The sequence below is a fragment of the Halichoerus grypus genome, chromosome 10 (assembly GCF_964656455.1).
Source record: "Halichoerus grypus chromosome 10, mHalGry1.hap1.1, whole genome shotgun sequence".
Classification (NCBI taxonomy): domain Eukaryota; kingdom Metazoa; phylum Chordata; class Mammalia; order Carnivora; family Phocidae; genus Halichoerus; species Halichoerus grypus.
This window is the reverse complement of record NC_135721.1, coordinates 42,823,853-42,843,654: the sequence shown is the minus strand read 5'-3', so window position 1 is coordinate 42,843,654 and position 19,802 is coordinate 42,823,853. Positions and strand designations below refer to the sequence as shown.

Here is a 19,802-nt window from a genome sequence, read left to right as displayed (position 1 = left end):
ATAGGGGAAAATGGATCAAAGCAACGCAGTTAAAATGCATTATTGTGTGTGCTTGAAACAATGATTTGCTCTTCACTCTGCTTTTCTGGCATGCATGTCTAATGTAACATAAGAACTAGTAATATTTGGTAAATCACTGAAAGGTGACCTTACTTGTGGCAGGATTCCCCTGGATGCAGGACTCCAGAGAAGGTACCAGGTCATGCAACAGTGTACTTCCCCTTTGCCCCAACATGCCTTTCATTCCAATCCTCTTCCATCCAGGTTGCCAACTTAGCCTGTTCCATTTCCAACAATGAGGAAGGGGTAAAATTAGTCCGGATGGCAGCCACCCAGATTGACAGCCTGTGTCCCCAGGTAAGCCTCATTCACTTTGTTTCAAAAGCCCATTGGTGGCCCAACACTCAGGGTCCTTGCCAGTCAGTCCCTTCTGTCTCTTCCTGACTTGCCTTGCCATCATTCTGGGGCTGTTTTGAGGTCTATCTTTCTCAGAAAAGAATTCTAACTGCCCCAGTCTTCAAAATTACTGTGGTAATTATTGTGTTTTCCACTCCTATTGACTTTGTTCTGTTTGTTTGGGGCTGTTATTTAAATGCTTCATATCTATTTACCTTGTCTCAACTAAATTCTAACCTTGTACATGTAGGACAGCAGTTAGCTTTCTACTACATCTGTGCTGAGTAAATACAACTTGTCCAGGAAACACTTTTTGAAACTTGAGGCTGATGACTATATCTTACAAAAAAAAAAAAAAAAAAAAGGGAAACAAAAACTAATGGTAGTTGATAATGTACTTCATCTTTCATGTTTTTGATTGTCTTTTGAACACTGAGAACCCACTTTTCTGTAGAAGCTACAGGGTCCAGGGTTTTAATGTGGCCTTTGACCTTCTTGTTTCTTTTTTGAATAGTGTAGTATGTTTTTGGATATTTCTAACAAATAGGTCATCAATGCTGCTCTCACACTGGCTGCCCGACCACAGAGCAAAGTTGCTCAGGACAACATGGATGTCTTCAAAGACCAGTGGGAGAAGCAGGTCCGAGTGCTCACAGAAGCTGTGGATGACATCACCTCAGTGGATGACTTCCTTTCTGTCTCAGGTAATCACTAATAGGCCCCTTCCAAGGCAGCTGGAGGAGAAGAACAGAATTAGGAGCATCTTGCAAGGGTCATGGGTGTCTGTTTCAAGTGTTCTTCTTGGCCCTTTGAGCTTTCACTCATCTCTGCAAATGTGATCGGAACACCCTTTTTGGAAATTCTTTTGTGTGCACATTATTTCAAAACACTGAGCCAAAGCACTTGAGAGGAAAACACAAAATTTCTGATAAAGAGATCAGCAACCTGAAAAGATTCTTTAAGGAGACATGGGTTCTATTTTAGTTCCTAGAGTTTTTAAACAGGTTGGCCTTGCATACATCTGAATTACCCATCTTAAAAAAGGGTATGGTATGTGAGATTGGTTAATCCTCATGGTTTATATTTAAAAATCAAAAAAGCAATCAGCTAGCCCAATTTGGCCGTGTTTAAGGGGGTCATTTTTTCCCAATAAATGAAGTTACCCAGGTTTGCATTAAGGCAGGTAGAAATACTAGTCACCGAATGTACCCATTAGGAGATACTTGGGAGCCATGGAGGTTTTGAATACTTATGAGGATGTGTAAGGAAGTTAGAGAAAACAAGTAGAACCAGTCATCACTTGAAATTGTAACTTTTTTCTTTGTAGAGGAAGCCAGACTGAAGGATGTTAGTATATTTGAATAACCATGTAGTCCCATTTGACCTTAATGGTACTCATCAATGCTGTTTCAAAATTGGGCTACCAGCCAGCAAATGGGCCTTTTTCCAAATACCTTTGTCCAAACACATTTGGCACATTTCACCTAGAAGAGTCTCTGTGGGAGGAATGTGAGAGGAGGTTGCTGGAAACATCAGCCTCCTTTGTGAGGCATTAAAATAATCAAGTGACCCTTGAAAATTCAGATTGACCAGATGTTGACTCTACCCACAGGTAGACCTAGCCTTGACCAGGGCCTGCCTGTCCTTGGCCACCTGAGGCCTGAGATGGAAGGGGTTGCAGCTGGTGGGATCCAGGCAGAAGGAGCTTCTGACTGCAATAATTTAGAAGGAATTTCTTGGGGAGGTGCTCGGAGATTTTGTCTAGGTGCAGTCTTTGCTTTTCTGGAAGAAACAGACAATGGGTTCCTACTGGGGGCTTCTGTTTGAAGCTTGTCTGAGAGCAGCAGAGTCAAATCTGTAGGTCTGATGGATAACTGAAAACCCGACTTTGAAACCATGGAAAGCAAGAGAAGGCAGATGGGAAGAATGAGTAAACACAAGTTCAGTGTCTCTAATTTACCTGACTCTCTGCTGTTTGCTTTAATTCTTACCAAAATTCTGTAAGATAGGTATTAGTATTCCACGTCTTCCTTAGAGTAGACCAAGTCACTGAGGGGCTAGGTAACTGGGCAGAGGTGGTATGAAAATCCAGGTAATCCTCTTTTTCAGAAGCTATGTAGTTCTCAGTAAGTCAAGATAGCAGGAAATTTCCTATGGCACATCCAGCTTACACTGGTTCTCTTCTCCCCACCTCTGGTATCCTCATTCCACTCTCTCATTCCTTTCAGAAACGTTTCTTGTTTTTCATTCCTAAGGTGGTATGTTTTGGTGACTTTTCAAAGCAGCTATTCATTTAAGTACACCCGAATTTGAGGGCTAGCTGATAAAGGACTCAATACGTTGCCCTTTCTGGGATTGGCTTTGGCGATGGCCAAGTCCCAACCATGTAAAAGGTATCTGAAAAATGCATCTCTCGTGCAGTGCTTAGAAATTGTTGAGATAGGCATGTTGGGGAGATTTGGGTGGTGTGGAATAAATGAGTGGCCACCCCTTGTATCTAGTCAGTCTCTGCCAGGAGACTCTAGTGGCCCCCTGACAGGGCAGGGGCACTCCCTCACCAGCCTCAGATCTCACAGCAATCCTCATAGCCCCTGGAAATTTGGTTCTGCATCCCCTTTTGCCTGCGAATGAGTAGAAAATATGCCTGGACTGCCTTTTTCAAAGACGAATCATTTCAGAACTTAAAAACTTCCCAACTTCTCCTTTTCTTTAAATACATGTACAAAATTTTCTGAAGGTACGGAAAAGCAAGGTGAGGAGGTCTTATCTCAGACTGTTTCAATTCTGCAAAGCTTTTTCTTAATTTTCTTCCCCCAGCCCTGCCTCTTCGCCCCCTTTCTCCCTGCCATTCCTTTGTGCATCTCATTATTACCAGCAACAAGGAAAGGCTTTGGCTTCTGCTGATAACACTGTGCAGTCCAACCCCAGTGGTACAAGTACCATGGCATGCCATGACAGGAAAACGAACAGGCGCTCTCCGGGAGCCAGCCTTGGAGGGCCTGCTGGAGCATGCCTTTGGAGTTGACAGTTGGAGGTGGCCGGGACCTTTCCACAGCCGGGCTTGACAAATAATGACACAGTCTACTCTGTCCTGCTGGTAGGCTATGGATACGGCCCAATTGTTGGGGAAACTACTTCTCCTCTCCTCTCCCGAGCTGAAGCCAAAACATTTGCATCAGTAAATTGCAAGTTTGGCCCAGGAGATCTTTTGGAATGGCATTAATGACATTTTATGTATCAGTTTCTTCTTAAGGGAGTATCTGTCCTGGCAGGAAACTCTATTTAAAAAAAAAACAAAAACAAAAAGCAAGCAAAGATCTTTGTTTTTAAAAGACTACAGTTTTGTTTTGTTCATGCTACCTGAATCTGTGTACCTGAGAGCTTAATTTGTCCATAAGAAATGCAACAAGTTTGAGGAGCAATGATGCTAGCTATTAACATTACAGGAGCAAAACCAATTTTCAGAAGTGGCCTGGGCTTGTAAAAAAGTGAAATGGCTGTGTAAGAACACTTACATTTTTCCCACTGGGTAAAAACTACAATTTTTAATAGTGGTTTAAAATGAGTGTCTTGGCATTAACCATGTGACAGTTTAATTCTTGGGTTTGGCTCACATAATAGCAGGCATCTAAGATCTGAAGAAGAGATTAAGTCCATCCCATAATGTCCAAGCGTTTTGTTGTTTGCCTGTTCTTATTTTTCTTTTGGCTCCAGGGTCTTGAGTTTGTGTGAATTTTTAAAAGGAAACAGTGAACTTTGGTTTTGGATTTAGAGTCTGTACCTTTGAGGTTTATAATAAGTACTTTGGTCATCAGTGATTTTTTTATAACAAAATTACATCTTTTCTGAAATAGTAAGGCTGCAAAAACTCAAGCAAATCTATTGCAAAATATATTGCAGTCAAGTATTTTATGATATATTTAAAAACCATGCTTCCTATCCAAGTGTAACATCCAAAGAACCTGAGCAGTTTTTCCCCGCCATGGAGCCCTCTCTGGAATACCTATGCTTTTTATTATTACTTTTTCTACTGTATTCTTTTCTAGTTGGGAGAGCATTCCTGTTTTGACTTCTCGAGTTCTTTCTCTTGAAAATACCTTAGGATAAAAATACATAATGGTTTCCTTTCAAGAGACATGTTTAGTCAGTGCTTTTTCTTTGATTACCTGCTGTGTATAAGGCACTGTCAGGAATGCACATATGAATGAAGGACGGAGTCTGCCTTCAAATAATTCACTGTATCTCTTGATAGATCCTAGCCTGGTGTGCTTCCAGACTTGTGGGCCCTACACCTGAGGGTGGGGGGAGAAGGAGAGGAGGGGAGAACTTATTACAAGGGGTTTGGGACTCCATATATACACTGTGTAGGATCTTTTGATCAATTAACATGCCTATATGAACAGGTCCTATTCTTTCTCATATACATTGTCCATACTGAGCTTAAGAAAATGCAAATCTGTTTTGAAACATTCCAAATCCTAGCTTTTACATATATACCATCCGCCGATATAACTACTATCAGGAGGGAATTGTGATTCATTTTCCCATAAAAGGGGTACCCCTAAATGGAAAATGCTGGGAAATGCTGAGTAAACTATCTTAACATTTCAAAAAAAAAAAAAAGCTGATTAAGAAAAATTAGTCAATAAATTGTAAAATTTACACTTTATTCACATAGCATGATTAACTAAACTAACCACTGAACAAATTAGTTGATGATTTGACTAATTAAAAGCAATGCTTTTGATATCCTGGATTTCTAGCTTCTGCTAGCCTCCTTCAAATACGTATCATTTAGATCTATTAAAGCATATTTTTTTCTGGTGTCCTAATTAAATTAGTTGCACATTTCTAGTTTGGGAAATAGGTTTTAAAGAAAAAAATTATCATTTCATTTTAAGATATTAGGTTATGAGAGGGCTTCTTAGAATTAATTTTTTTTTTAAATCAACTCCAGAGAGATTATTAGGATCTAATATAATTAACACATTCCATCTCTGTTCTGCTTTCAGAATAGAGATGGAATCTAAAATTCAATCTATAAACTATGCGTGGAAAAGCAGTAGTGTTGCTGTTCTTCTATTGTTTTAGTCAAAGAAAATAGAAGATGGATGCAGGGTTTTGACATGCAGCCCCTCCCAGTTGGTTACTTTTGGGGACAAGGGCACATTTGAATAGTCTGGCGAGATCCAGCAGGGTGGTAAGCTAGGCAGTAAGAGAGGCCTTTCAAAATCAAACTTTTGTATTTGAAACCCTGTACCAAGTTTGAGTAAACCTTTTTATCAGCTGTCCTTTTAAGTGAGTTTGCATGACACAAACCAGGATCTCAGAAAGAGGTGGTTTTCAGAAGTTTCTTAACCAAACTGAAAACTTTTTTTTTTTTTTAAGATTTTATTTATTTGACAGAGAGAGACACAGTGAGAGAGGGAACACAAGCAGGGGGAGTGGGAGAGGGAGAAGCAGGCTTCCCACGGAGCAGGGAGCCCGATGCGGGGCTCGATCCCAGGACCCTGGGATCATGACCTGAGCCGAAGGCAGACGCTTAATGACTGAGCCACCCAGGCGCCCCCAAACTGAAAACTTCTTAAAGTCTGTATTTTCACATTTGTTTCTGTTTTACTCAGGAAAATGTCAGCATTCAGGAAGTACTTTTTGTGAGTTTAAATCTGAATATTAAAATTAAAATGCCTTTTTTTCTATTTTAATTTTGATTTGAAATTAAAGAACTAGAGAACGTAGAAATCAGAAATTCATAATGGTTTGAATAAGGAAATTCTATTGTATGAGGTCAAAGCAGAGGTTCCATTATGAAAAGTAAGTCATACTTTGCAAGTTTCTGCCTAGGGTCCTGAAAGAACAGATATTCGTTCTGAGTGACTGACTTAATGAAAGCAGGAGCGATCTGTGGTGGAGACTGGTGGTGGCTCAGTACCTTTCCCTCTTTCCCTATTTAGGAATTTTTAATTCAGAGCTAGCCCGAGAAAATTCTCAAGGAGGTAATAATTTATTTTAATCCTTTATTAACTATTTATTGAATTTGGCAGTTATAATTTTTTAAAAGTTACCAGATTATTTAAGATTATTTCTCACTTGTTCTCTTTATTTATAGTGTGTGTGTGTATTTTCAGCTAAGTTCTTTTCTTTCCACAGAGCACTAAACTTTTTCAACATTCTTTAAAATTCTGTTTCTAAAGAGTGTTCAAGGGACATAATTACAGATCTCACTTTGGGCATAAGAAATACAAAATTGCATACGTGCAAAACCATAAGGGACCAAATTGCGTGTATTCACTATGCCACTAGAGAGTGAAACTCGCAGCCTGCCTGCCTGGATTCTACTTTGGGCAATGAGGGAGAGTGATCACTGACCTTGACTCTAATCTGAGGGAGCCAGCCACAAGACTGGATTATATTTTAACTGTGGAAAACACTGTCATCCCCTTCATCTGGTCTGTTTTCCTGTTGTATGTACCTTGTGCATGACATGACATTAAAAAACTGATTAGGTGGTATTGGTCATTTTAGAGTTTCCCTTAAATGTCTCCTTAATAAAAACATGATCAAACAAGCATGCACCCCGAGCTTGATTCTGGTCATGTTTGGAAATGTTTCTGCCTGATCAGGTTGGCTTCATGTTCACTGCCACAACCACTTTTTATTTTATTTTTTTAAGATTGATTTACTTATTTAAGAGAGAAAGAGTGAGAGTGTGGTTGTGCGTGTGTGGGGGGAGGGTAGGAGCAGAGGGAGAGGGACAAGCAGACTCCCTGCTGAGCAGGGAGGCTGAAGCAGGGCTGGATCCCAGAACGATCATGACCTGAGCTGAAACCAAGAGTCAGATGCTTAACTGACTGAGCCACCCAGGCACTCCTGCCACATCCACTCTTAAAATGCAATAAATCTCAAATATTAAAGGGATGCTCAAAGTATGGTGTTGAAAGTATGGTCCCCAAACCCACGGCATTAACATCACCTGGGAACCAGGTAGAAATGTAATTTCTTGGGCCCACCCCAGACCTACTGAGTCAGAAACTCTAGTAGGAGTGATACCTTGGCATTCTGTATGATGCTGTGAGACCTCTGGCTGGTGCTCAAGTTTGAGAACTGCTACTGTAATTATAAAATATATTCTTTAAATGTTATTTCAGTGTTGTATGTATTGAGATGTGCAAGGTGATGGCTCATGAAGTTGATGAATCTCTCTTAGGTTGCTTATTAAGTGTGTGAGTGGTATAAAATCATATAAATATGTATGTGTTTCCTCTGCAGAGAATCACATCTTGGAGGATGTGAACAAGTGTGTGATAGCCCTCCAAGAAGGGGACGTGGACACCCTGGACCGGACCGCAGGGGCCATCAGGGGCCGGGCAGCTCGAGTGATACACATCATTAATGCTGAGATGGAGAATTATGAAGCTGGTGTTTATACTGAGAAGGTTCTGGAAGCTACAAAATTGCTCTCTGAGACAGGTAAACATGGATATTAGATTCAACCAAAATGTCAATGCCATGATTAATTTCCATATTTGAATTAATCTTTTTCATTGTCTTTTATAGGCCTCTGTGCTTCTAAATTACACCTGATCATAAGAGATACTCTTGATTTCTTGAGTTTGAATTTGAATAACTTTAGCAGAATAACAACTTTATTGCTTTGCATGTACATATTACTTTATAGTTTTCCCCTATAATCTCCCTTGATTCTCACAAGGGCCTTATGAAGTAGGCAGATTTTTATTATCTGCAACTATGCATGTGAAAGTGGAGGTTTAAATGACTCAAGAGACTGGAAAAAGGTCACAAGTCTAGAAAACAGTGGAGATGTGATGGGGACTTGGAATCTTGAACTTGAAACCATTTCTCCATCTATTTCTTGAGAAGATAGGACCTTGAGGAAGGAGAAAGCATAAAGGCTGTAGGTAGTATCTGGATATGAAATGCTCACAGAAAGGGGGTGGTAGCTGCCAACAAAAGGTCAGAGTTTGAATATGTGCCTTGCTCCTCTAGGAAAGCCTTCCATGCCCTCTTCCAGAGCATGTGCTGTCCACTAGGGGATCACTGCTGTGCTAAGACTGGGTTACACGTCGGAGCCTGTCGTAGCTCTCTGGTGCATTGGGGTGGAGAAAAAAAGGCTTACTTTCACTGAGTTAGCAGAACAACCCATCCCTTTGAAAAGTTGTGTCGAAGACTGACCTATTTTTAGTAGTTTTTACTCTTGACTAGTGTCACTGGGCTTCAGACCCTTTCTCAGGTCCCTAATACTGTGTGTGTGTGTGTGTGTGTGTGTGTGTGTGTGTGTGTGTGTGTGTGTGTGTATTGGGTGGGAAACAGTGGTTAGAAAGTTCAGGGAAGGAAAGAACACAAAGGGATAGAAAAAGAGAATTTAAGTTTACTTTGGATGGGGTTGTGAATAGGAAATGAACTGAGTCCTATGTAGGCACACAAGGACCTCTCAAACTTCAATGTGGGCCTTTCCTGGTCTGTAGATGGACTGTGGAACCTATTAGGATTTAAAAAAACAAATGTGTTTCTGAAAGGTCACATAAAGCAGTGTTCCAAGTTCTACATGAAACAACATGTTTGTTGAAATAGGTTTCCTTCTACAGGGAAAAGGTTATTTACAAAGACTTCTGTAGATGTTTGTTAGTCTGAAATAGCAAGGAAAAACAGCAATTAACATGGACCTTGGTTGTTCTCTTTGAAATATAAGCAGAAAGGGAATAGGGTAACATCACATCATAAAGAGCACATCTAAGGATTGTTGCTCTTGAGAATCATCACAGACTTAGAATTAGAAATAATACCAGTAATGATAATAAGATATATCTGCATTTTAATTAGTTGAAATTTAGCACTCTTTTCTTTCAAATAGGCTTGTCCTTTGCATTCAATAAAGAAGCACAAAGCAAGTGCTACAGTTTCTTCCCTCACTTGGAAGAATTAGAAACAAGTATTTTACTCTCCAGTATAAGGACTTTTTTTTTCTTCACCCTTTAGAGGACCTCCTCACATTTCTGTGGCTCTCAGTTTCTGGCCCTTTAGCTGTAATCTGTTACAAAGTCTCAGCTTTACATGGGGTATTGGCCACATAGCAGCACTCCCTTGGGTCTGACACTGGGGAAAGAGTAGCAGAGAAGGGTGGAAGGCATGAAGACAGGACTTTCAACGCATGCCTGCTCATGACTGGGTGGAATGCTCACTGTAATAGTTGAAAGACACAGAGCATATTGCCAATTGACATGTGACTTTGTGCACACCAAGAACTCAGGCATTGTTTAAGAGACATTCTGGAGTTGTTTTCTCATTGTATTTTGGGCTGCTTTAATGAACAGAAGGTACAGTGCCCATTAGGTCAAAATCTGCTTAAAGGCAAGGGCAACGTGCTTAGTTGGTTGAACTATTTTTACCTAATTTCACTCAAACTCTTGAAATGTAAATAATTTTCTGGTTGCTTTTCTTTCTTTCTTTCTTTCTTTCTTTCTTTCTTTCTTTCTTTCTTTCTTTCTTTCCTTCTTTCTTTCTTTCTTTCTTTTTTAAACAACAAAATCAATGAAATATGAAACAGAGCAATCCATCCAGGATTGTTGCTGCTCATCAAGATTTTTCTCTTAGTTGTTCACTGTCAGAGCTTTTAAAACTCTCATTTCAACCCTTCCTTGCAGTGATTGAATACTCTGGGGACTTAACTAAAGATACCTTTGAGATTCTGATGTTCACATACAGTTCTTAATTGAACAGAGAAGATGCACAAGGCTCTTTAAATTTTTCAAGAACTATTGATGATAACTAGGAAAATAATCAGGTAGAAGAGATTGAAATAGTTTCTACACAACTGTAATTGAACATACAGGAATATGTGTCAAGGAAAAGTAGATGTTGTTGGGCTCAGAACTAGAAATACAATGGATATACATTCTTTTGCTTCTTTCTTCAGTTTTCTCTCTCCTAAACAGAAACAATACTGCTTCTTAGGAGTAACTAGAGAGGTTGTCAAAGAAATGAAAGCAAAAGCTTGAGCTGTTAACTCACCCATGCTAATGAGAATTGTTAGGACTGTACTAGACACTTGGCGTTGGAGGGAGCAGTTCTGCGATTGTGATTGTGCAGTTTTGTTCAGTTAGTCTTTTTGTCACTGTCTGGCCATGCTCTGGAGACCTATGTCCTCAATATAAAAACTGCTATGCATATCATTAATACCCAGATTTCTACCTTTGGGCTAATGCTTTGTTTGATTTTTTTTTTTTTTTAATGAGAGCCACATTGAATTGTTCACTTTTTTTTATATGAGCTTATTAAACTTTGTCCTGAGAGTACATTTTATTTTGGGGATAGAACACAGGGGTAGTGGGCAAGGGGGGAGAAGGTACCAAAAGGAAGGATGAAGAAAAAGAAGAGGAGTCCAGAATACGGAAGACAAAATATCATGTTTTCTTCTGCCTGCCACCACCTACCAGATTCTACCCAGTTTTATGTCTGAGTTGTTATATCCCAGACCTTAAGGCAGAAGTTCTCAATCTCTGTACCACTGACTTTTTAGTTGAGGTAATTATTTCTTGAGGGAGGGGAGCTGTCCTGTGCATTATAGGATACCTAGCACTGCTGGCCTCTACCCACTAGATGCTTAGAGGACCTCTTTTCTTCCCCGTTCCAAGTTGTGACCATAAAAGTCATAAAAGACCATAAAAGTATCTTTAGATATTGCCAGATATCCTTGAAGGGTGGGCAAAATAACCTCCATTCAGAATAGCTGCTCTAAGGGGAATATAGCGACAAGTTTAAACAAGGCAAATAGCGACAAGTTTAAACAAGGCAAAATGGATCTTATGTACCATGGCCATAAGATAAAAGAAGTGAAGGGGGTGGGGTAAGAGAAGAATTACATATATATTACAGAGAAGAATCTAAAAAAGGGCTGAACATTCCAAGTCTTGACTAGACCAGACTTTGCTGCTGAAGGGGTTTGCAAACATAGGCCAGCCCCCATTTAGACATGGAAATGTTGCCAGGGACGGCCTCTGCAGAAGGACTCCCATTTTACCACCTGGCTGCCTTCTCTGAGTGGCTAGAAATTGAAAGGGATCCAAAGAGTGACATAACAGTCTGTAGTTGATTCTCCATGAATTACTTTCTCAGTAAAGATAGTGTTTTGTTGAAGAGTGCTTTTTGTGTTTTTATGAATGCTGAATTAAATTTGTGAAAATAATTTTGTGGATTATTAGTATGCTAAAATCCTAGGGCAACATTATATAAAAATTTACCTCTTTTTTTTTTTATCAAACTATCTAGGGTGATGAAAACACAAACCTGATCTACATCAGACCCATTAAATACTTACATAGTATATTTGATGGGCTTTTCAGTAAAACCTGAATTATAACAAATTGCCAACAGCATGCACAGTTGACTAGACCCATCTTCAGAGATCTCATTTACAAAGTCAGATTGCTCCAGGAGATTGAGGGGGGTGGAAGTACATTCAGTCATAGCATATTTAGATGTATAAAGAGTAGCTCATCTTCACCAAATGGATGATATTGAAATGTCATTTTTATAAATTTGATATCTGATACAAGTTTGTGGCAATGTGAATGTGGTTGGGTTGAGAGATCTTTGAGATTCTGCTGGCAGTTCCCTCTTCAGAGGGCACAGATAAAAAGAGGTGAAAAAAAGGAAATAGGAAAAAAAAGTATTTTAAATGAGAACTCCATGTTAGTGGGCACTCCATATGTGGAGATTAAAATTCCAGTATTTTGGAGAACATGTCCAAACAGATGGTATAGTTTTTCTTTCTTGCTTTCTTGCTTTCTTTCTCTCTCTCTTTTTTTTAATTAAGACTATTTTTTAGAGCAGTTTAATGTTCATAGCAAAACTGAGGGGAAAGTACAGAGATTTCCCATGTACCCCTTGACCCCACACATGCATAGGCTCCCCTGTGATCAAAATGCCCTACCAGAGTAGTACATTTGTTACAATTAAAGAGGCTGCACTGACCCATCATAATGGCCCAACGTCCATAGCTTACAGTAATGTTCACTCATGTTATACTTTTTGTGGGTTTAGACTAATGTATAATGACCTGTATCCATCATTACGGTATCATACAGTATATTTTCACTGCCCTAAAAGTTACCTGTACTCCACCTATTTACCCCTCCCCCCCTCCCCCCCACCCCTGGTTCCACTGATCTTTTTACTGCTTCCACAGTATTGTCATTTCCAGAATGTCATATAGTTGGAATCATATAGTATATTGCCTTCTTAGATTACTTCCTTCACTAAGTAGAGATGGTATAATTTTTACTTCTATGCTTTTGTAAAGTTTTCATAAGAACAAAGGGGAACTTTTTATACCATTTCTATATATTTTGCCTAGAAAATGTAAGAGGATCAGCAAGCAGAAAGTATCAAAATTGGAAATAGTAATGAGCGATAAAGCTGTGTCAGTACAATGTAGTTGAACAAATCCAGATTAGAAATCAGAAGAACTTCATTCTTTGACTTCTGGCAACTAACTATAACTTTAAACTAGTCAATGCCTCTGGGCCACAGCTTCTCCTATGCGGCCTGATGTTTTGTTGTCTGAGGTGGGTCAATATCATTGATTTTGGAATAAATGTATCACTGTTTCCTGGCTTTCTGGTGACTGCACCTAACATGGACAGTTGTTGCCCATGAATCCTCTGTTTGAACCCTCTGCTTTATCCAGACAGGCGTGGTTATTATTTTCCAGGCAAAACACATCCATGCTGCCTCCACTGTCCTTCCTGTGTCCTTCCTGTCCCATTTCTTTTTTTTTAATTAACATATAATATATTATTTGTTTCAGGGGTATAGGTCTGCAATTCATCAGTCTTAAACAATACTCACCACAACACATACCATCCCCAGTGTCCATCACCCAGCCACCCCATGCCCCCACCCCCTCCCCTCTAACAACCCTCAGTTTATTTCCTAAGATTAAGAGTCTTATGGTTTGTCTCCCTCTCTGGTTTCATCTTGTTTCATTTTTTCCTCTCTTCCCCTATGATCCTCTGCCTTGTTTCTTAAATTCCACATATCAGTGAGATCATATGATAATTGTCTTTCTCTGATTGACTTATTTCACTTAACATAGTACCCTCTAGTTCCATCCACGTTGTTACAAATGGCAAGATTTCTTTTTTTTGGCTGTGTAATATTCCATTGTGTGTGTGTGTGTGTGTGTGTGTGTGTGTGTGTATGTATGTATATACATATATATACACATATACATATATATACATATACATATATATATATATCACATCTTCTTTATCCATTCATCTGTCGATGGATATCTGTGTTCTTTCCATAGTTTGGCTATTGTGGACATTGCTGCTATAAAGTTTGTGGTGTAGGTGCCCCTTCAGATCACTACATTTGTATCTTTGGGGTAAATGCCCAGTAGTGCAATTTCTGGGTCATAGGGTAGCTCTCTTTTCAACTTTTTGAGGAACCTCCATACTGTTTTACAATTGCATCCCAAACCATAAGATACCCAGGAATAAATCTAAACAAAGAGGCAAAGGATCTGTACTCAGAAAACTATAAAATACTCATGAAAGAAATTGAGGAAGACATAAAGAAATAGAAAAACGTTCCATGCTCATGGATTGGAAGAACAAATATTGTTAAAATGTCTATGCTACCTAGAGCAATCTACACATTCAGTGCAATCCCTATCAAAATACCATCAACTTTTTTTCACAGAACTGGAACAAATAATCTAAAATTTGTATGGAACCAGAAAAGACCCCGAATAGCCAAAGGAATGTTGAGAAAGAAAACGAAAGCTGGTGACATCACAATTCTGGACTTCAAGCTCTATTACAAAGCTGTCATTATCAAGACAGTATGGTACTGGCACAAAAACAAACACATGGATCAGTGGAGCAGAATAGAGAACTCAGAAGTGGACCCTCAACTCTATGGTCAACTAATCTTTGACAGAGCAGGAAAGAATATCCAATGGAAAAAAGACAGTCTCTTCAACAAATGGTGTTGGGAAAATTGGACAGCCACATGCAGAAGAATGAAACTGGACCATTTCCTTACATCACACACAAAAATAGACTCAAAATGGATGAAAGACCTAAATGTGAGAAAGGAATCCATCAAAATCCTAGAGGATAACACAGGCAGCAACCTCTTTGATCTCGGCTGCAACAACTTCTTGCTAGATACATCTCCAAAGGCAAGGGCAAAATGAACTATTGGGACTTCATCAAGATAAAAAGCTTTTGCACAGCAAAAGAAACAGTCAGCAAAACCAAAAGACAATCGACAAAATGGGAGAAGATATTTGCAAATGACATATCAGATAAAGGGCTAGTATGCAAAATCTATGAAGAACTTTTATCAAACTCAACACCCAATGAACAAATAATCCAATCAAGAAATAGGCAGGAGACATGAACAGACATTTCTGCAAAGACGACATCCAAATGGCCAACAGACACATGAAAAAGTGCTCAACATCACTCGGCATCAGGGAAATTCAAATCAAAACTATGATGTTCTCCATTTCTTCCTCCCCCTCTGTGTATTGACCTTATACTTTAAGACATGGCTCATTCTCAGTTGAAGACAACAGGGAACATTATCAGTCTTTTGATGTTTAGTGTGTCATCTTCATTGTCTGCCTCAGTGGTCCACAACTAGGTTGTCCGTTCCTGGAGGCAAGTGTTTCTGTAACTACCTAGGATCTAGAGCAGTGTTACCACACAATTAGCACTTAATATACATGCATTGATAAAATGAATATAAAGAGTTAGGACATTACATTTCATTAATTTTCAGTGGAGAATAAGCCCACTAGCAGCCACTGGCTTTCAGCTTAAGATTCTACAATGAAGAGCGACTTCCTCCACCACCACCCCCTACTTTGTATATAGCAAAAGAGAGCAATCTGTTTGGCCATTTTCAGGGTATGCTTACTCTACTTGGACTGATTACTGTATTTAGTGGGATTAGGTTTTATGATTGGATAGGTCTGGGTGACCTGCCTATCCCAGTGATTGGGTTGTGGAGGGTGTAGACAGAGGTAAGATCAACATCAGAAGGAGGTGGTAGGGACAGCTTCTTGGGAAGACAAAATATTAGATATTATGGGTAGGAAAGGCCATTATAGTCTAAGGCACTTCTCCATGACTGACTTTGAAATTAGATTATGAAAGTAATGAATTTCAACAGAAGCTGTAATGACCAAGATGTTCACCCTAGACATCCTAATATATTTTAAATGCATTTTAATATAACCCTGACTATTGGTATAAAGTATCTTATTTCTCTCTGAAAGGTCAAAATGATTAGGATATTCAGGAAATATCTTACTTATTTGGTGGTTGTGGTATCCATGGTGGTGGGAAATCAGAAGTAGAGGAGGAATGAGAAGGAAATCTCATCTACTTAGTAGTCCTTCAATAGGCAATGTGTAGTTTGTCTTAGTGCCTTTTCTGTATGATTGAAACCTCCATACTCTAGATATTTTAGGGATCTGGCTATTGTGTTTTATTATCTATGTTTACTTTATCCTGAAAGAAAATGCAAAGTTTCTGGCTGAGAGGACAAACTTACTACTCACCATGCCAGTTTCCCATGCCTCATTGTCCCTCTTAAGGCAATGTGATGAGGGCAGGTGAATTCCATGCCCACAAAGGAGGTCCATGCGACAGGAGAGGAACCACGAAATTATGCATCTGGGAGCTCATCTAGGAATTGGTGTTCCGTAGCCTCTTTCCCCTCCCGAGAGGAGAAGAGAGGCCTTTGCTCTTTAATGTTAATAAACTCCCTCTAGGAAGGGTCTCCTACTTGTTATAAGCCTTTGAGATATAAATGAATGTTGCCTGGTTTTATTCCCCTTTGAAATGTAAACACACATTTCTGGGGAGATAAACGCGTAAATCTCTCCCGGTTCCTTCACTATTTTAGGACTGCTACCGAGTCATGCTTTAAACCAGGTTACCAGTCATTTTAGCTCAGAAAACCCTGGCTAAACAGAAACATGAAAATCTCTACCCCACATTGGCTTGTTCATAAGTAGTGTGTTCTGCTAGAATTCAGACGTGTCCAGCACTCTTAGCATGAGGGGCTGAAGAGCCATAGGAGAGGATACAACTTGAGAAAGTAAGAGATACAATTTTAGGCTGGTAATAAACCTCTGATGTGGAAGTGGAAATGGGATAGGGTGGATATAGAAAGGCCAATGATTACACATTCATGTGCCATAAGTTAGGAGCAACATACTGGAACAAATAGCACTTTTCTAGTGCTTGTTTGTCAGAGTAAAACCAAGAGGAAGGCTATTCATTTAATTCTGTATGATTCACATTATGGATGTAGAATCCTAGAGACTGCAAACAGCGTGGTACTTCTTTGTCACTTGAAGAGCATTAGGGGCATCCATGGTGGGAGCAGTGGGGTGGCAGAAGGGCCTGCGTATTTTGTCCAGCAGGGCTAGTGTTGGTGTCCATAGGACTTGGTGGCCAGGATATATTTATTGTGCACAACTGAGGCAGTAGTAAGTTCCCTTTACCCAGATTCTCTGCCGCATCAATAATAGTTGTTTGAATCCTACGGAAGAGGAATATGCTGACAGTCACTTGTTTGGGAGCACATGTGATATATCACTGGAATATCCCAGAAATAGTTTGATTTGGAAAAATGGGAAGCTTTGCTTGTGGCTGGACGACCTGAAATACAAAAGGACATAAGAACCAAAGTTCTGTTTATTCTTGTCAAAGTGACTCCGAAATAATCTTCCCACCTGGTTTGTCTTTCTGTATTTTACCTAGTCTCTAGCACTAGCTGGATTCTTCCTTCTCAGTGAATTCCTCTCTCTCTAACCACACCAGCCAATCCCACCTCTCTGTGCTCTCATTACTCATATTATCTGTGTCACTTTTTAGGCACCTACCACTTACTGCCCTGGTTGCAAACTCTGGTTCCCCATTTGTCTCTTAATGTAACTATCTGCCCTCTGTCTGCCTTTCTATCTAGATAAATGTAGGTGTGTATTGCTTCCGAATTAAATTTTAACCCCTTGAGAACTGAGACCACCTCTTCATTTCCTCCAGGCTGATTAGAGTTGAAGCTGCAAAATGTTGTGTTTTTTTTTTAAACATAAATGAAAAATATAATTAACACTGTATAATATCTTATTTTGGGGTTGTGCCCTTTTTAAAACTTACATGCTTAATGATCAAGGTCAGAATCTTAGCAATTATAACATCTTAATCCTTTAAATCTCACTGATGCCAAATTTAACTGTAGTTATCAAGTTTGGTTTCCACAAACACTATAAGCTCAATAAAGCATTGTGCTCAATTCTTTATTCATTCCTTAAGTTTCAGAATTAAATGTGCCATCCTTTCCTTTTAACTTATAAACCATTTGTAATTATTTTTGAAATGCTTATTTTAAAATATAAGAACTTTTCAAGCAAGCATTTTCTTTCCCTAGGGAAAGAAAGCTCTTGTCTAGACAAGAGCAGATGGATGCTCCCTGATTCTCTTAGGGTAGTTATCATGAATGAATTTTAGAGGGTTTTTTTTTTTTTTCCCCTCCTTCTTCTAGGCAGTCCTTTTTCATCTTTCATCAAACAATTCAGCTCATGGGTTATGTATGGCCTTCTGGAACTTGAATTTGATTTTGATGTTTGAAATGTACATTATAATTTTCCAAACATGAATTTATGAAAATGGCAGCCTTTAGAAACTCCCACAGAGGGAACAGATGACTGACTCTGACGAAAGAAAGTCCAGGAATACACACAGGATAGAGGGGGAAAAAAAGAATACACATGGAATGGAAGAATTAGGACTAGCTAGGATGATGCTGACGGTTGCTGGAGAGTAGGAACAGCTGACAAATAGTCACCAGGGAATAAGGAGCAGATTAAACTGGGCTTCTTTTGTCTTTGCCCCTAGTTTCCAGTGCTCAACATCTTCTAACTTGATTATGAGTTATCAAGATAAAGCATGGTGAAAGCTAGTAAGTGTATCACTGGTCTGGACAAGGTAAGATTTAAATTTAGGGAGTATTTAAATATTATTGCTACTACCCCCTCTACGGCATTTCTAAAGGCATTGAAGGATATTTCGCTCAAAATTTAAATTCAGTTAATCAACTAAATAAAATAGTGGCATAAGTTTGAGATAGAAGGAAAATACTTTCACAAGAATATTAGATTAAGTTGGAGGTTTTGGGGGGGAAAAAATGAGGTAGGGAAGCTGGTTTTGATTTTTTTCCAGTTACGAGCTTTTTGATTAAGTCTCATAACTTATTTAAAGACTCCCTTTCCTCATAGATCTGATGAGGACATAATGGATACAATGTTTAACACTGGCCTTCTTGGCAATCAAGATAAAATGGAAAATTCTAGGAGTAAGTATATCAAATCTTGCCCTGAGGGCAGATTTCATAGGAAATTCACTATTAAGGATGTAAAACCATCAGAAAGGTGATGGGGTCCTGCCAAGGAGAGAGAAGGGCATAGAAGTGGGGAAACTAAGTTTTCAAGACAAGTGGTACAAACTTCCCAATTAGAGATTTTAGCACTGATTTGAGTATTCTCAGTTTATTTTGCTCTCACAAAGCCCACTTTTTGGTGATGAGTTATTTAGTTGTATGTCTGTCCAAAGGAGACTGGATGATTCTGCCTGCTTATGAACAAAGAAAAAGGTGTGCGGATTAGTAGATACAGAGGCTCATAGTGTGAAGATGGTAACTATAAGAGCCATTTACTGTGCATCTTATGTGCCAGGTATGATGGTATCTTGCATATATTCACTTTTTTTGTGCCTTGACGGCAAGATCATACTTGTTTTGTCACTTTATTCCCAGTGGATAAGTACTGCCTATGTTTATATATAAAACTGTATACAAAATTTGTTGAGTGTATTATTTTTAAACCTTATATAAAACCTGAAGGGCAGCTATCATCCTTGTTTTACACTTGAGTAAACTGAGGCTCAAATTGCTTAACTGGTGAAAAATTGGATATCAAGGTTCATGTATGCGTCTTCTTGGACCCAGTAAATATCCAGAAGCCTAGACCAAGCATAGTTGCTGCAAATGAACATAAATTTAATATGTCCTGTTATCTATTTTTGCTGATATTTCTACTTCTGGCATAGCACACTTATTAGTTAGCTATTACTATGTAGCAAATCACCCCAAGGCTTAATGGATTAACATTATAAACATTTCACTGTCTCATAATTTCCACGGGCCAGGAGGCTGGGTACAGTTCAGCCATGTACCGTGGCCTCCAGATCTCTCACAAGGATGCAGTCATCTTAAGGAACAATTGGTGAAAGAGCCATCTCTAAACTCACCCATGTGGTTGTTGGAAAGCCTCAGTTCCTCATTTGTTGTTGGACTTAGGG

The 19,802-nt window shown here is 39.2% G+C and overlaps 1 protein-coding gene across 4 annotated transcripts in view; it reads left to right on the top strand.

The window, feature by feature from the left end:
* Positions 1 to 19,802, top strand: part of CTNNA2 (catenin alpha 2) — a 1,076,840-nt gene that overhangs the window by 962,137 nt on the left and 94,901 nt on the right. For all 4 annotated transcript variants that reach the window (XM_078056374.1, XM_078056373.1, XM_078056372.1 and 1 more), the window contains exons 10-12: positions 265 to 357; positions 944 to 1,100; positions 7,666 to 7,866. In XM_078056374.1, the coding sequence (XP_077912500.1) occupies positions 265 to 357; positions 944 to 1,100; positions 7,666 to 7,866 (451 nt within the window). The remainder of the gene's footprint in view (positions 1 to 264; positions 358 to 943; positions 1,101 to 7,665; positions 7,867 to 19,802) is intronic.